This window comes from Odontomachus brunneus, unplaced genomic scaffold, assembly GCF_010583005.1.
Source record: "Odontomachus brunneus isolate Ranch 3 - 2012 unplaced genomic scaffold, Obru_v1 Obru_scaffold_001, whole genome shotgun sequence".
NCBI classification, from domain to species: domain Eukaryota; kingdom Metazoa; phylum Arthropoda; class Insecta; order Hymenoptera; family Formicidae; genus Odontomachus; species Odontomachus brunneus.
Genome location: NW_022639451.1, coordinates 2,616,782 through 2,635,403, shown reverse-complemented (window position 1 = coordinate 2,635,403; position 18,622 = coordinate 2,616,782). Strand labels below are relative to the sequence as shown.

The 18,622-nt window shown below is 37.9% G+C and overlaps 1 protein-coding gene across 2 annotated transcripts in view; it reads right to left on the bottom strand.

Moving 5' to 3' along the window:
• The window catches only part of LOC116844891 (agrin-like), an 853,814-nt gene that overhangs the window by 48,529 nt on the left and 786,663 nt on the right, over positions 1-18,622 (bottom strand). Inside the window, exons 11-17 of one of the 2 annotated variants that reach the window (XM_032817052.1) lie at positions 10,373-10,514; positions 9,016-9,249; positions 7,499-7,795; positions 5,562-5,711; positions 4,052-4,312; positions 3,335-3,481; positions 1,917-2,153 (exon numbers count right to left, since the gene is read on the bottom strand). In XM_032817052.1, the coding sequence (XP_032672943.1) occupies positions 1,917-2,153; positions 3,335-3,481; positions 4,052-4,312; positions 5,562-5,711; positions 7,499-7,795; positions 9,016-9,249; positions 10,373-10,514 (1,468 nt within the window). The remainder of the gene's footprint in view (positions 1-1,916; positions 2,154-3,334; positions 3,482-4,051; positions 4,313-5,561; positions 5,712-7,498; positions 7,796-9,015; positions 9,250-10,372; positions 10,515-18,622) is intronic. The other variant, XM_032817137.1, reaches the window with a different exon arrangement.

Here is an 18,622-nt window from a genome sequence, read left to right as displayed (position 1 = left end):
GTGTGTGTGTGTGTGTGAGAGAGAGAGAGAGAGAGAGAGAGAGAGAGAGAGAGAGAGAGAGAGAGAAGCGAGCCGAGTACGTAAATACATTTAGACGCAATTCCGTCTTCAAATGGTTTTCGCGAGAGAGGCAACCGCGTGTATAATGCGTCGTACGTGTTTAACGTCTTTCTATCCGTTCCGCATTTTTAGCACATTTTTTATAACTCTGTAAATATGAGGAAGTCTCGGGGAACAATATCGACGGCGACGAGTGATCATGGAGTACTCTCGTAGCCGCAGTCATTCCGGTAACGATACCTCCGTCGTCTCATGAAGGTTCTCCTATCGACTTCGATGCAGGTGTCATTTACTCACTCACTTTGCTTCCTTTCTTCCTTCACTCGCGCCTGCGAAGTTAAGGCATGCCGAAATCGACCGGCTCGTCGATCTTGCGTATCATTAATCACAGAGTGTTATTCACAACAAACGACGACAACGTGCGTTCTTGATTAAGAAAGCAAGCAAAGTATAGCTGCGGGGGCGTGCGCGTGTATGTGTGCTCCGGTTGCGGGTGCGGGGTTACAAACATATATACATATACATGTCAGTAGAAACTTGATGAGCTTTTTATTATCACGTTTGGATATACAAAGTAGGCTAGTGGCTGGTTAGTTCTTCTATAGGACAGGTTGGGCGTTTAGGCTTCTTCGCGAGAAAAGACTGAGACAACTCACTGACACGCTACCTTCTCGCCTCGTCTAATTCCGCCCTCGATTCCTGCTTTAATTAACGTTCTATCTTGAACGAGGATGAATTATCTACCGATGTGTCACAGAGCGCGCGCGCGCGCGGTTCTTCTGCTGCTCGATTTCCTAGGTTTCCGTTATTTCTCCGCGAGTCGCCTTCGAAGCACCTCAGTTGTACGATACTGATTACTCCCTTGTATTATTCTACTTACAGTCACGTCAGGGGTACAATTCTTTCCTCTCGTGGAAATAGAAAGGTTTCCCGATGTCGCGTTTCAGCCTCGAGAAGTAAGGTTGACTTCGTCAGAGCTTTGAAATATAAATCTTGGGGAGTATAAGGCGCTGAGAAAGAGAGAAACATCAAGGAAGAAGAGGGCAAAAAAAAGGAAGAGAAAAGAAGAGAAAAGAAGGGAAAAGAGAAAAGAAAGAAGAAAGAAAAAAGATATAGGAAGAAGGAAAAAGGTAAAAGGAAGAGAAAAAGAAGAAAAAAAGAATATATGAAAGACAAAGAAGAGAGGGAAGAGAAAAGAAAAAAGTAGAGAAAGGAAGAAAAAGAAAGAACAAGAGAAGAAAAGAGATAGAAGAAGAAAAGAAAAAGAAGAGAAAGGAAGAGAAAAAGAGAAGGGGAAAAGAAATAGAAAGAAAGGAAAGAGAAGAGAAAGGAAAATTTAACTTCGTCAACGTGGTTAAATTCTGAGGATCGCGATCTTCCGTGAATTGAACCTAGGTAGATTTCTTCCTACGCGTTACCTTTGTCATACGGACATACCGGCGCGATCACCTCCGTTAACATCGTTTTTCTCTCTACAGTAAGGCGTATACTCTTGAACTACGAGTATCGAACACCAATAATCGCCTATCTAGCTACGCAGCTGGCTCTAGCCCACGCGTCTCGTGGCCTTCGCGCTTCTAAAGTAGTTGTGGGGTTCATTAACAGCGTCTACTCTCGAGGATTCGTTTACAGCCGACACGTGTGTGCTGGCGTCTACGAGACCCGCCGTTGCGCGAGTCGCCGTGATTAATTAATTAACTTGGCGTAGATCCGATACACAAGGGCGCGCGTGTATATATATATATATATATATATATATATATATATATATATATATATACAATAAGGGCGCGCGTAGGGTTCTCAGAAGCGTAGGACGAAAAGCGACCTGTCCGGCGTACGTTCAGTGAACCCACCTCTGCAGTGGCCGAAGGCCTGCGTGACCACGTCGGCTTGGTGGCGACACGCGTACAGCCGTAGCTCGCATTCGTTGTCGTAGGTCTGCCCGTCGCTGCCGCAGACCGGCACGGCCGGTATGTCTGCAGGACAGGAGGACGGGCAGACGCAGTGCGCGTTGCCGATCTCCGAGCAGTGGCCGCCCGAGTAGCATTCCAGCTCGTTGCAGGACGTCGGAATGGGCGGTATCGTATCGGCTGCGAGCAAAACGGTTAGCGTCGCGTTAATAAAATCACGCTCGATCGTATCGTGGTCGTGGTCGTCGTCGTCGTCGTTGTCGTTGTCGTTGTTATTATGGAGGAAGATGTGACGGCACGAACGATCGTATGCGCGACACGCCAGGGTGTTATCGCTCGCGGGAATTCGCGTGCCATCCAAGACGGCGCGTTGACTCCTCTCAGGAGTTTGCTAAATTAAAGATACACTTTAGCCAACGTGGAACAGTAAATAATTATGAGGACCGAAAACTCTAGCAAGCTTCGTTTCTAAAGGTATTATATGAATAGTAAAAGAGGGATGATGAAACGTAATATTACACTGAACGAGAAAATACCAAGAAATAAAAAGAATTTTTTCAGTGGATACTAATAACATATTTTCCTATATTCTTCAATATACATATTTCTAAACTGAGATATTTTTTTTACAAATTTTTACACCAAGAAAATATTTTTTTTCAAATTTTTACACTAAAAGATTTCTTTTCAAATGAAGAAGTATACATTTTCTTAAGACCACAAAAAAATTTTTGTGTTAAATTTAACACATTTCACACGCTCAATTTATCCACTCGAATTTTTGTGTTAACACAAATATATGAACAAAAACACAATATATCTGCACATTTTATATATGAAATATATCACCAAGAATGTACATGTTACATATAAATTATTGTTATTTTAACAGAAATTGTAAATATAAAAATATAACAGAATATTAAAAATTTAACAGAAAAATTTCTGTACGAATAGGTTCTAACACAAATACAAAATGTTTTTTACTGCCTAGCTTTTTATGAAGGAAATTATTAGTTTTATTTAAATAAAAGAATTTAGATTTAAGTAAATATGTTATTAGTGTCCGCTGAATAAATATGTTTTATTCTTTTAGATATTTTTTGCTGAGGTAGAATATTCTAGTCTATTCGATAATGGACATAATCTTATGGAAGTAATCTTAAAGAAGCTTAAGCATCGGCGTGATTACCGGTGAAACTGTAACGTCACAATATCCGGGGAATGTAGAAAACACGGAGTGTCACGGAACGACGTAAATTCGGGGTGTGATTCGAAGGTTGTAGTCGCGCGACGAAGAATCTCTCTTTCGCGCGAGTCGCGCTATTAAATTGACAGTCGGTTATTCTTACGCATAATACCTGAATAGCATCCGGTAGGCGTGAGTATCTTGTTGTGGTCGTTGCAGATCGTGCATTTTTGCCCCTGAATGTCGGGCTTGCAGACGCAACGTCCCGTCATCTGCTCGCAGTCCTCTCTGACGGAGCCAAACAGCGAGCAGCCGCATGCTGTGGTCAGAGAAAGAAAAAGACGATTTATATCGGCTCCATATTAGCTTTATGTCAAATTTATGTTAGCTTCTCGTGTAACGAAGAATGCTGTAATCGTTCGCGCTATCAGATACGGAATTATTGTTACTAATGAAAGAGATATACTAAAATATATACTTATTCTAGAATCAGAATAATTTCTTCTTAGGGAAGAAATTATATTAATTAATTTCTCTTATTAAATATATTTTTCTCAGGTTTTTATACTTTATGACCCAAAGTCATTAACCCTCCGTGTGATTCATTGGTCATTTCTAGGCAGTATCACCTTTCTCTCCATGTATGAACAAAACAAATCTGCACAAAATTTTATTTTTTTTATTATTTAAGGTCTCTGTTTTCTGTTCAAAATGTGTTGTGCCTTCAATATTTGTGATTCCTTTCTTGAAAAATATAAAGCACAAAGTTATTGATTGTTTCTAAAATAATCCACGAGTCACATAGGGGGTTAACAATGCATCCTGTAACACACATTCTCATTAGATCATGTTCTAAATAGAGTCGCATTAATTCTAATCCTAATCTTACGTATGCATCCCTGATGACCCTCGCTAATCTTCGGCAGTCCCCAGTAACCCGGCATACACCTATCGCACTTGAGACCACCCACGCCCGGCCTGCATTCGCATTGACCGGTTTCGGGGTTGCAGGTGTCGGACACGCTGCCAAGCCTATTGCAGTTGCACAAGCTCGGACAGCCGGCGTTGTCCGGGCCGAGAGCGGCGGTCTTTCCATCCGGGCAGCAGCCGTGCCACGAGTCCGTGCACTTTACCACTTGGATTCCTTGGACTGGAAAAGCGGTCATTGTCAGCGCGAATCGCGTGAAAGCTCGCGCGACGTAACAGGAAAATACGTAAATCCTCCAGCGCGATCTCCTCGAGATCGGAACGGCTGGCGTCTCGAAAAATCAAGACGCCTTTGACACCGATTCTCGTGGAGAATCTCGCTCAATAGCAGACACATCTCGCGCCGAGAACACCTCGTGTTAGTCGTCGGATATTTGAGCGCGCGGGTTAACGTTAATATCACTGTCCGACAAAATTTGACTTCTTTTTCCTGCGGTGATCGCAGCTACTATTTTTTAGTAAATTCGAGGTCGCTAAATCCAAATCCGCCAGCAAAAAATGCCCATCACGTCAGGTTTTTGAGATAAATCCAATAATATGGGTAAAAAACTGCGTTTTTGTCATATTTCCTAATTTCTTGTAGCCAAACAAAATTTTATTTTTCAATTTCATTGACGCTACTTTAAAGTACTATTCTTCATTTTTAAAATGAATTTTTATTTTTTACTGTGCGATTTTTTCTCACCGAGTTATAAACGTTTTCCAAAATGTAAAATTTTACACTTTTATAAATACTAACTTTTATGTTCCTCCGTTAAAATTTATCAATTTATTCCACCAAACGTTCAGACCTTGGTGTTCAGACCAGAACACCAAGACGTTCAGTCTGCCATTTTGAATTTCGTCATTTTGAGTTCAAATTCGTAAGCAGCGACTCCAAAAACCCCGAGTATTGACTTTGATCCGAATCGAGTCACTTTTCTTATTTCGGTCCGCCATATTGGATCTGCCATTTTGAATTTTGAAATTTTGAATTCAGATTCGGTATCAACGATCCCGAAAACCCATTTTTATACAAATCCATCTACTTTCCAGTTTCAATCAGTCAATTTGGATCCGACATCATTCACATTTTGGAAAACGTTTATAAGTCTATGAAAAAAAATCGTACAATAAAAAATAAAAATACATTTTACAGGTGAAAAATAGCACTTTAAACTGGCGTCAATGAAATTAAAAAATAAAATTTCGTTTGATAACAAAAAATTGGTAAATATGGTAAAAAACGCAGTTTTTTACCTATATTACTCGATTTATCTAAAAAACTTGACGTGATGGGAATTTTTACTGACAGATTTGGCTTCAGCGACCTCGAGTTTACTAAGAAATATTGGCCTTTGTCGCCGCAGGTTTTTTTGTTGAACTGTGTATCCGATCCGTTGTATTACGACTGAAAGTATCAGCTCGCTAACCTTTCTTACAGCAACGAGCGAATCGCGTCGTCTGATGGCAGTAACTATTGCTAGGACAGTCTTTGCGTTCTGGTCCGCTACCACAGTCGTATTCTTTGCCCTCGACGTCTACTAACGGAGGGTCGCCGTTGCAAGGCTTCACTTCCATGCCTGCACAGATGCCGTGATGTAAAGAGGACACACTCGTTGAATCGTTCGTGTCGCCGTCGCGATAAACGATCAATGCGCTGTTACGACTATTACACGCGATCTGATACATTCGTTTCACCCTTTCAGCGCGAATTACTCGTTAAAATGTATCGTGACGAGTCGCGCATCATTGAACCGTGTATCGCTCGCGAACAGATGAAATATCTTTATTAGGGCTCGCTCAACGCCGTTGCCACAAACGATTAACGTGTGATTACGACTATTTGTTACGAAGTGATTCGTTCGTTTCACGATAATCCGCGCGGCAGAATATACCGCGGCGAGTCGTGCATTATTCCGTGAATGGATGAAATTTTCTTCGAACGTCAGTACGGAAAGCAAGCGGCGATTAGTGCGACCGATTTCATCTACACGGAGAGAATGTCGTAGCTTTTTATTATATATTAAATTCTTTTCAATTTACTACGCTTCATAGTAGTGCAGAACAGACTGTCAGAAGAGTTATTTTCATTTGATTTTGCTAAGGAATTTATGGAAATTTTTTCATACTATATTTCACAATTCCTGAAATATATAAATAGTACATATGAAACGGAATAAATGATAGAATAAATATGAAATATGAAATATTTGATAGAAAATACGAAACGGATAGAATAAATTCAGACTTAATGTTGATACATTCTTTGCTTACTTTGCTTAAAAAAATTCTGTAACAATTTTCAATATACGCGGAAAATGATTTGGTTGAATTAACGTGATAATGAACGAACAAAATACGTTTTGGTCGAAGCAAATAGAACTTCCGACTCTTCTGAACCAACTTTGGTTCTAAGAATTAGAAGTTGTTTTGCTTTAGACAATATTGTACAGTCTTTTTATTATACAATGTGTACGTGAAAGAATTTTATCTCATATCTTTAACAAATCTATCTATCCTCCAAAAATATATTGCGTATGTAGTTTCTGTAAAAAGTCACTAAAAATTAGAAATACACTAATACTTTCGTATAAAAATGTATGATATATATGTACGATGCAGTTGAATAACGACATATTTTTAACATCGTATTTTTATAGTTTATTTATTATATCTCATATTAGTTTTGGTTTCTAAATTTTGTCTCTGAATCACAATAAAACTTTGCATACATTCTTCAGAATATTTAAAGTACACGTATAAAAGGATTAAGATTTTTATCATTATTTTTAATTATCTTTTTCTTTACTAAAAATAATAACATCATATATTTTTATAACAGTACGGTTTAAATTGCTTCCAAACAGGATGACATTAAATGACATATTAATGACGTGTTATTGACGTTAGATATATCATTAATGCGTTAAAATATGACATCGTGTTTGCTCGGCTTAAATACTTCAAAGTGGAATAACTTTTGATTCAGACTCTGAATAACTGTGCAATTGTTTACGATCATATATTTCAGTTTTAGATGCAATTAATTTTATAATTTTTCCAAAAATTTTTACTCTTGAGATATGAGCAATACACCTTTAACCGAAAGGCGTTTGGTTCATTCATTATCTAGTTCAACCAATCTCTTGTCTCTATGTATGTACACAATTCTCTCCGTGTACCGCGTTAGTACCCGACTTCCCGAGGTAGCAGCGTAAGGAAAAGGCGCAGGGTGAAGAAAAAGCATTCAAAGGAGAAACGAGTCATAAGAACGAGTTAGTCTAAAGAGCACGTAACGTCCGTCTATCGCGCGTGGATCGATCGGGTCTCTCCCGGCGGCGACTCTCTTTCGACGACGCTTTCCAACCTTGACAGAGTTCGAGGGGCCTGAGTCGCAGCTCCTGCTGCCGCTGGCAGGCCTCCATCTTCATGGCGCAGAGGGAGGCGTAGATCCTGAGGTCGCTGCCGCATACTGGCCGCATATTCTCCGACGAGATGGAGGCGCAGTCGAACTTGCAGCTGCACCTAGGGAACTTGTCCGGGCCGAGCTCGCAGGTCGCCTCGAAGTCGCAGTGAATGTCCTTGCAGGCCTCGCGCTCTTGCGTGCTGGTCACGTCGGCCACGGTAGTGACAATGCGAGTCACCGCGGGCGTCGACTTGGTCGCTGCGTGTTAGAAGCGGTTGGAGGCTGTTAGAGAGAGGCCCGTCGCGTCGTCGCGCGTTGTTAGGGCGTTAGGCTACGCCAAGTCGTTAATAACGTGCGGTTAATGCGCGGATTAGCGTTAAGGGGGATCCCGTCGAGGAATCTAACAAGCCGCCGTCACCGCCGCCGCCAACGTCGCTGACTCGCGCACTAACTATTTTCGATTAGGCGCCACCGCCACCGCCGTCGCCCTTATCGCGGCAACATCAACTTCCGAAGATTACACCAAGGGCGTGCCTGAGACGTCTGAGCGGCGTCTGGAAGTTCGTGAGCGCGTCTCGCGCCTCCAGCGTTGCGCTCAAAGGAGTTTCGGTCCGCGCCGCGTCAGACGCATTGAACGCGTCTGAGTCGTTCGCGAGACGGCCCTTCACCGTCAACCCTTTCAGGCCCAGCCATCGATCCCGTTTGGGCTACGAATTCTTTTTTCATAAAATAACCTTAGAAGACGCTCCTGAGCAAGAGTTTTACGGCTAGAATGAAACGAATCGTCGAGAAGTGCGATTTTCTGAATATTCTGTACATTCGCCGACGCAAAGGTTGCCCGACTTTCTGTTATAAGTTTAGGAACCTATCTTGCGAAATGGAAAAGTTTAAGAGAATAAATGACAAGCTTCCTAAATATACAAAAAGAAAAAATTAAGCAATCTTTCTATCGATGAGTGTATATAATTATGTATATTTAAGTTTGAACACATAAAAGCATCAACCTTGCACTCTAAGATAACGTCGATAAACAACTGAGAAAATAAAATTTGCTTATTTCTTTTTTGAAAACTTTGCACAGTCTCGAGCGTCAACGATTCTGCTCGATTGGTTTCTTTGACGGGAAAATGATATCGGAATCATTACTTTGCCAATGTAAAAAATACATTTGGAGAGGAACCAAATAATTGGGCACGCTGGACGTTAAGAGGCTAATTCCTCGTATCCTGTCGCGTGTAATATCGCGCGCAATATCACGAGACCCATGGCTGATATCGGAGAGATTGTGTTTCCGCGGTTGGGACGTTTCGCGTGTTTTACCACCGCGTGGCGACGGTCGAGCGTTCGTTAACCGCGGAGCGTTCCTCGCGGAACGAAAATGTCACGGGGGATGCGCGACGAGAGAGAGGAAGAGAAAGGGGGATAGAGATAGATAGAGGTCGGTGGTTAGGTGGGTAGGTGTAATTTCAGAAACATACTCAGTGCCGCCACGGCGAATCTGTCGCCGCAGTCTCCGTAAAACGTGACGTGCAACGCCGGCAACTTGGGGTCCCTGCCGCAGGCCGCACGCTGCAGCTCGCACTCGGACTGGTAAGTTTTCACGTCGCTACCGCAAACGAGCTCTCCGCTGCTCTCCGGGCAGACTTTCGGGCACACGCATACGCCCGCCACGCAGTGCGCCTCGTGCTCGCACTCCACCCTCGCGCACAGTTCTGCAAAATATTCGGTCCCCCGTGCTTACGCGGCGTCTTTGAATATAAATCACCGTCGCGCACCGAGCTCCGCGACTCTCCAAAATATTGACGAGCGCCTTTCCCAAGAGAGGAAACTCGGCGGTGGGTGATTCTCCAAATAAAGAACAATGGAGGAAGAAAGTGGAGAAAATAAGAGAAAAAGAAATGATGAGGCACGAGTTGAAGTATTCTATTAGGCATTTCCGAGATTAGAAGACTCGATTTGTTTAGTTGAGCTCGAGAAACTGTATGTATGTATTGAAAAAAGAATTATAAGTGGCCCAGATGGACGGGCATATATGTAAATTTGGGAGCAACTTTACGATTTGTAAAGGTTGCATCTTTTATGAGTAGTTGATATAACACTTCTACACTTGTCACATGGAATGACGAAGGAAAAATACGGAAGAAAAATGATCAAAATTTGCTCAAAACAATATCTCAGGTAAAATCTACACGGAGAGAATATTATAGGTCTTATTTTTTATATAAATTTTTTTCAATTTTGATATATATTCCTAGTAGTACAGGGGGATAGATTATCAAGAAGATTTATCTTTCTAAGGAATATAGCGAATTTCGCTAGAAATATAGTAAATCTTTTGATAGCATATTTTAGTTTCTAAAATATCAGTAGTACATATAAAATGGAAAGATAGTCGATTATTGCAGGATGTCGATCTATTTCTCGGTTACAAAATTCTACAATAATTTTCACTATAAAATTCTCTCTATGGGAGTGTAACTTTAAAGTTTGATCTACAATGCGTTCTTTGCTTCCTGCTTCTTTCTAACAGTTAATTCAATACAGTATGTTTTTGCCTTCTAAATGTAACTAAAAAAGGTTGTAGAGTTTGCATAATCTTTTTGTCTCACGTCATAATAATCATGAAAGTCTGTCTGGGGATTAAAAGAACGAGTTGAAAAGAAGAGAGTTATTTCATTAATCGGTTCTATCTGTGGAAGGTTCGATTAGTCGTGGACTCGGAAAGTATCGAATTACGTCTGTGGCAAAAGGAATGGAAAGGAATAATTCTACTTTCGCTCGATGAGATCGTGTCGATGAGATTGTTACAAGGCGCATGCAGCGCACGCTGCTTACCGCAATCACCCACGTAGCTAATGGTGATGAGGGTCTGGCTCATGCACGACGCCTTCTTCAAAGCGCACTCGTTGTCGTAGGTCACTCCGTCGGACCCGCAAATCTTCTCGGTTTGCTCCTTTATCCCGCCGGTCTCTTTCACCTAAGCACAGATACAAATTTATTTAACAACTGTTTATATCTGACATTACTGTTCGTATATTATAATAACTGATCATGTCATTATTTAATTTTTCGTTTCTTATCTCGTGTCAATTCTCATTGTCGCGACATAAACGATATAAGAACGCAAACACAATTTTTTAAAGTATCAAAGGATTCTGAAAAGAGTAAAAATTGAGTAAAATTTGAAGAAAATTGTAAAAATTTGTAAATTAATAGGAATATGTATTTTTGTTATAGTACGTCTATTAACATTTAACAATAATTAATTTTAGATCAACAACAATTCAGAACAATTTTAAGTCAACAATTAATTTCAGATAATTTCTTTCAAGATCAGAATGATTATTGTTGATATACAATTCTTTTGCAAAACAGAACTAAAGTGGAATGTCAATATTCATCATAAAATCTAATCTTTTACACCAAGAAATTGTTAAATATGTTTAAAAGACATAATAAAAAATTCACATACTCCTATTAACTTACAATTTTTTACAACTCTTCAAATTTTATTTAATCTTTACTGCTGCTAAGTTCCTGTGATTTTTTAAGTAGAAATGTTTCCCTTATTAAGGAATATGATCCATACTATATCCCGTTCTTACGTATCCTCTCGCGTGTAATGAGGACCTCGTGGCGGAAGTACGAATGAAACGAGACTGCGTATTCGCGCGCAACTGCAGCTACGAGGAGGTGCGAAAAATAAAAAAGCAAAGGAGATTTAAAAGTAAAAGTTAAAAGTGGAGGAAAGGGGGAGAGACATACAGAGAAAGAGGGAAAGCCACGGACCCTGCGTCTCTCACTTGTTGCGCGTTACGGGGGTGCCAGGAAACGCATGGTATATTTGACGGACAGTGATGCGGGGTCAGACAGAGGGCGGTGGGACGAGTACGTGGGTGCAATAACACAGGAAAGAGCAAAACTTAATTAGCTTGGCCGTCATATTCGCGGCTCCTCTTGTTTGCTTATTACATGCGCGTTTCATGCACTTGCCACCCTTCGCCGCCATGGTTACGTCGCGCAGCTGTGCCGGATGTCCCGACATGAGAAAGAAAGAGAGAGAGAAATGCTTAACAACGCTTGACGAATTTCCTGACAAATTTGATTATAACTTTCTAATTCCTTCATCCTCCCTTTTTGTCGAAAGCACAGCGCGTTGATCAGAGAGCAAACCGGATTTATTACAGAAGATAATCTGTCACATGGAATTTTTCATGTGTTCCTTGTGTACTTTGATGCATAGAATACGATTCAGAATTTTTTTATTATTAGGGTAAACTCGGATATGATGGCCATACGGGAAAGATGGCCATAGGCTTAATTTCTTTAATAGTTGCAAAACATTGCGTTTGTGTAATCAGTCACAAAGATAATCGATATTTATCGTAGTGTATATGCGTACATTTTTCGAAATAGCGAGATTATGAATATTATACTATATTTTTATTTTCGACTACCTATAAAATTTCTTATGTATCCACTAAAACTTGCTGTAACGTCGAATAAATTACAGTTAAGTTATCGCAATCAACGTTAGATACATAAAATAGGTTTGTAAATTGTAATATAACATGCATTTTTATTTTCGTTTTCACTATTTATTTATAAGTACTATTATAATCGTCTTTCACTCACATTTTGGGTAAGATGGCCTACTATCATTCTAACATTTATAAAACAAAAGCCGTTATATTTCAAAAATTACTTTCAATATTACAGTAATTAAATTTTATGTGCAATATGTTTTGATCAAAAATTGGATTTAGAATTTAAGTTTTGTAATAGAGGTTTCTGTTTTATATGTATATTATATTTTTCAAATAATATATATTAAATATTCTATATTAAAATGAATATGTCAAATTATGTTTTTTTCATTATTTCATAAAATAATAGATGCAGAATCTTGAACATTAAATATGTATGGGTCATCTATTCCTTATGGCCATTTTGTTTTAAACATTTAGGTAAGATGGCCAATGCTCATGTTTTGATATTTTTGTAATAAATAATTTCATTGAAGTATTTTTCTTTTAACTCTGATGGTATTATGTACTGTAGGCTTCAGTGAAGTAATGTTACGCTATTAAGAAATAACAATAAGAAATGTATCTTTTTTGCATTTTAAAAAAGTATGGCCATCTTAGAAGTTTTTCTGTCTTAGTTATTTAATATATTGTATATGTGGGACATTTTCTACGTAGTCGCAATTTTCGATTTAATTCTGAACTTTTGATATTGAAGTACTATTAATATTAAATATCTTTGGAATACTTCTGAGTTGAAGTGGCATTTATTGACAGACAAACTGCGACAGTATCATATTACTTCCCTCCCTGATGAAGCGAACTGAAATGTTCATGAAACGTTAGAAACAAATCCACAAGAAATGTGACTCCAACCCGAAAGCCATCCTCAGAATTTCTTCATACCGCGAAAGTCTCAAATATTATATAAATATATTAAATATTACTTATTATATATGATGTATGTGTATATATATATATATATATATATATATATATATATATATATATTATATTATATAATGTAATATTATATAATATAAAATATTAAATATTGAACATCTTCCATTTAAATAATATATTTGTCTATAAAAATTCATTAAGATCAACGACTTTTATTCAGTTATATTTTTTTCAATTATATGCACAAAGTATGATAGAAATTTATATATTTCTCATCTTTAAAAAAGACACAAGTCAAACACAGTAAAAAATCATTAACTTCTACATTTTGAATTAGATAAGCCATGTTCGTGTACGTATAAAGGAAATCAATATTAATTAGAAAGAAATTAATTTTTTAAGTATTTATAGTGTAATTTAATTTCTTAGTGTTCGCAGAAAAGTTAAGTAATAAAATATTAAATTCCTTTTGATTTACTTAAACCACATTAAAAAAAAAAACGTTTTGATCGTCCAGATATAACTCTATCGCTGTTTATTGCTGTTTTTATCTACTAGAAAATTGTCTCTGGTAAAATTAGAATATAGTTCTAACAATGTCTGTAAACAAATTTTAGTAGATGTGAGGATTATATATTTATTTGTTTTTCGTCACCGGTCTTTTATGTTTATCACACAGTAAATTTTTAAAAAGTATGACTGATTTTAATCTGGATGGGCGCCATAGAGAGACTTTCTTGTCGAATTTCACAAATAGTTCAGATATAAATTCACAAATAGTTCAGATATAAATTCACAAATAGTTCAGATATAAATTCTATCTCTGTCATCTATATTAAAATACAAAATATATCGCGGCGTTTGCTAGTCGTTTATTCATCTTAGTTAATTTCTCGCATTTAAATAACTTTTGCTATATGGCTATAAGACTATTTTTTTAAGTACATTTTTTAAAATTATTACATATTTTTTAACTCATAACAAGTACAAATTACATATATATTTTGTATTTTATTTTATTTTATTTTATTGTATTTTATTTTATTTTACAAGATTCTTTAAAAAAGAGCAAAAAAGTAAAAAGAAATCTGTTAGAGAAAAGAAGAACAGTTTTAGAAGTATCGAGTAATCATTTTCAATTCACCACTGGAGGTTAATCACATATTCATATCACTTGCAAACCTTAATAGAAAAAATCTGTTTGCATTTTTAATTTAGAAAATATTGTATAAATCACATAATTTGATTCATGTGTGTACATGTGTGTGTGTGTGTGTGTGTGTGTGTGTGTAACAAAAAAGTTTTATCCATAAACCAATATGGTCGGCGATCGATTATCGAATTTAGCCGGCAACGAGTCGGTGATTATTACATGTTTAAAATGTGCGCTCAACTAGCGATTAATTATTGGGCGGTAGCGATTGCCGGTATAATTAATAACTTTCGTCTTCCGCGTCCGGTATAACAACGCAAACGGTTACGCAAATAGACGCGCACATGCGCGTAGAACGAGAGTCGACGTCGACGAGATGGTCGTTTTCGTTTTGTTTCCAATTGGAACTTGTGGGCGCACGGACGACTTCGATCGTTTCGAGGAGCAGGCAGAGAAGAAGCAGGGGCTCGGTGGAGATCAAGGAGAGGAGGACGGTTATTATAGCGGCCGTTCGAGACGCAGCACAGCCGCATCCGGCATGCGGGCGCCGCTGCGGCGAAGTTCCGCGAGAGTCCGCACGATTTAGTCGCTTCCGCGTTAAGTTTAATCGACGTCAGTCAGCTCATTTCCCGAGGTTAATCCGTGTGCACGCGCGAGCCCGTGGTTCGTGTTTCATTAAGAGGATTATCGTATACGTCCCGCCGCTGCGTTTCGCGCGACGTTACCGTCCTGAATTGAGAATAAAAGCGTCGGCTTAAAGCGCCAGCTTAAAGAGCCATCGCCCTGCGCGCGGTTTCCGGCGCCCAAGTGACTCCGGGAGACGGGGTGATTTTTGCTGTGGATTGCTTTTTGCCATAAAGACATAAAACTTTTAATTTTTTTACTGTAACTATGTTATATATTAATGTATTTAATGCAATGGAAGTAAAAGGAATTGTACCTTCGATCTGATCGATTACGTTCTCGGTGCACTACACTGAGGAAAAAATTAAAATCAACAAATATTTCTTTGATGGGTGCCATTAACAATATTTACCTTAAATCTAAATTCTCTTTATTTAAATCAAATATTGTTTGCTTGATTTAAGTAAATAATATTTGGCTTAAATAAAGAGAATTTAAATTTAAATAAATATGTTAATGGCACCCACACCTAAGAAATATTTGTCGATTTTAAGGTAATATTTTCTTCAATTTACAGATTCGGATTGCACACACATGAGTAGCCGAGTGAGCGCGCGAGTAACGCGAAAAGCGAAATGTTTGGTGTAAGTTTTCGCCGCGCTGAAAATTGAGAGTAATCTGCCGCGGTGGTTGCGATCGGGAGGTAGGTTGTTGAAATAATTTCAATGGCTTTCGCTCGTCTCCCACGTAATTGGCTCCGTGTTATCCGGCGGGAATACATTCCGGAATTCCCACACGACGCATAATCGAAGAATCCAAGCAGAACTTGTCTGACCAAAAGTCACATTTTATATATGTAAGCTTTGAATAATATTTGTCTAATATCATGGTATATCCAAAGTTGCACAAATATTAATTAAATTGTTCTGAATTTAACTGATTTGAGCAAGTATGTTTTAATCCCACTAATTGACGATTGATTCGGGCAAAATCAACCGAAGAATGTTTCACTGACGATCGATTTCAATGAATTCAATTAAATTCAATCGTTCAACTGATGACTGATATGAGGAAAGGGAATCGTCCAATTAATAACTGAACTTAGTAAAGTTAATTAAAGGACGTTTAATTGACGATTGGACTTAACTGATTTAACTTTATCGCTTTTGTTTTTTGAAGATACAATTTTGTATTTATGTTGAAGGTTGAATTTTGTTTTTAGAAGATACAATTTGTTTTACTTCCACTTCATTAAATACATTAGTATGTAATATAGTTTTAGTAAAAAGTTAAACGTTTTATGTATTTATGGCGCAAAAGCGACAGAACTGGGACACTGAGATTCCACTGGAGGAGCATATTTGTCCCAACGCTAATAAGTAGAGTAATGGCTGATATGTTTTAAAAAAACTGTTCATTTAATTGCATACAGTTATTATTAATGGTGGGAGAAAACAAATGTACCGGGACATATATATCTCGTTGATAGCGAAAGGGTTGAATTAAAAGCTGTTTAATTAACGATCGGTACCCCTGGCGGAAATGAGAGCATCAAGCTTGCATTTCAAAATGGGAAATTTTCCTCTTTTTGAGGAGAATTTTACTGGAAACTCTATAATTCATATATATTATATAATTTTCAGTAAAAGTTTCTTCAGAAAGAATATTTTGGAATGTAATTCAAATGTCTAATAACATTTTTCCGCTTTTGTTTTGAAGAGAGTTTCGAAACTATTCCTTGTGCAAAAATGAGTTAAGGTAAAATATTATTAGATATCATTTTCACCAGAGATGAACAAATCCAATCGAAGAGTGTCCGATTACTTAAGGTTACAATTAGCTTTGTGGATACTCATATCCGGAACATCGTGGAAGATGCCGATAATTGAGAAGCGCTAAGTGGGACAACGCGCTGAGGGCGGCACTTGAGCATGTCAAACATCGTTGAACAATCTTCGATTGGCACGATTAAATTTGTCTATATTAATCGTCAATCAAACGGCTTTTAATTAAATTTGTTAGGTTCAATTGTCAATTAAACGGCCCTCAATTAAATTAACTAAGTTCCATTATTGATTGAATGCATTCTCTTCGTTCATATTAATTAATTGAATGGTCTTTAATTGAATTCATTGAAACCAATTGTCAATTAAATGGTCTTCGATTGAATTACCTCATATTAATTGTCAAATAAACACGATAATTAATTAAAAAGGTAATTAATTACTCGTAACCCTGCCAAGCAAACTAACTAAGTAACTAACATTAACCAACTTGCGGTACTCCTCACGATACTTCAACTGAAAATATGATAGATTTTGTAATGTTTTTTTCCCTTTTGTACACTGAGAGAAAAATTATATTAAAATTAACAAATATTTCTTTGATGGGTGCCATTAATATATTTAGTTAAATCTACACTCTCTTTATTTAAACCAAATCGTCAATTAAATATTGTTTATTTAAATCAGATAAACAATATTTGATTTTAATATAATTTTTCTCTTAGTATAGCAAAACTGTTATTTTAAAATTGTCGTTTCAACAATATGGAGCTACCATAAGGAAAAAAAGTAGGATTTCTTCATCATGATTTTTTTATAGGATTTTATTATACTTTTCTCCGCACATTCTTCAGGAAACTTTTTCGCAGATATATTTAAAGCTTCTTTTCCGCATTTATTTTGCAATTCGAAAAAGTTGCGAAATTTGCAAGTTTTAAAAGAAAATCAGCAATGTGCAGCTCGACCGATCTCTTTCTAAAATACAGAGTATATTATACAAGGAGATATGTTCATAGCAGCAAAAATGTAAAAGATGTTATTAGGAAGTTATTGATTCCTTCTAATCCAGTACATATCAAGTTTCCGCAAAACTTCGAGTGAAGAGATTATAAATTTACTTAATACTGTCACAGAATTTTTATCAGAACTCGATATATAAACGAAACAATTGTATAATTGAAAATAAACTAGTTTATCTTAATCAAAATATTGCAAAATTTAATTTAAAACATAATTTAGAATATTGATAAGAATATTTTAAAACTTTACACAATGCAGCGTGTTATTTTCAGGGAACGAACAAAAAAGAGAGTCACAATCTGTTCATACACAGAGCAAATTTTATAGTAAAAATTATTATAGTATTTTGTAACCGCGTGGAATACATCAGCATTCTGAGCTACTTATGTATATTTTAGGGTCTGAAACTATTAAAAAGTTTACCATATTTCCAGAGAAATTTATTACATTCTTTGGCAAGATAGACTTCATTAACGGCCTATTTCTGCGCTACCAAAAATATAGTAAGAGTGAAAAGAATTTATGTGAAAAGAAATTATAACATTCTCTCGGTGTGGCAGCCAATAAACGTGATCGTGACCGAGTGACTCGGATTCTCTTTTCCCCTTCCCCTCCCTCCCTCTCTCTCTTTCGCCGTTCCGGAAAAATAGCATAAGAGTCCGCGACGGTACGGACTCCGTTCCTTGGTCTCTCGCAGCGAAACCTGCAAACCTAATCCTTTTCTCAACCCTTGCCTGCAACCAGCGCACATCCCTTATTCCCCTCGCTTCGCCGGCGCGTCACGAACGATCACGAGGGTGTAGAACGCGTCGAGGAAATTCGGAATTGTTCGCCGTTCGCCGTCAGCAGGACGTTCCGCGAATCTGTGAAATCCGTGCCGCTATCTGTCCGTTCTATCTACGGCGTGATCGGCTGAATTTTCTGCGGAACGTTATCTTGATGAAGCGAACATGCATTGCATTCTGGGCGTCGCGAGATCTCCGCGATCGGTCGGGGAGAAACGAGGAAGGACGAGAGAGAGAGAGAGAGAGAGAGAGAGAGAGAGAGAGAGAGAGAGAGAGAGAGAGAGAGAGAG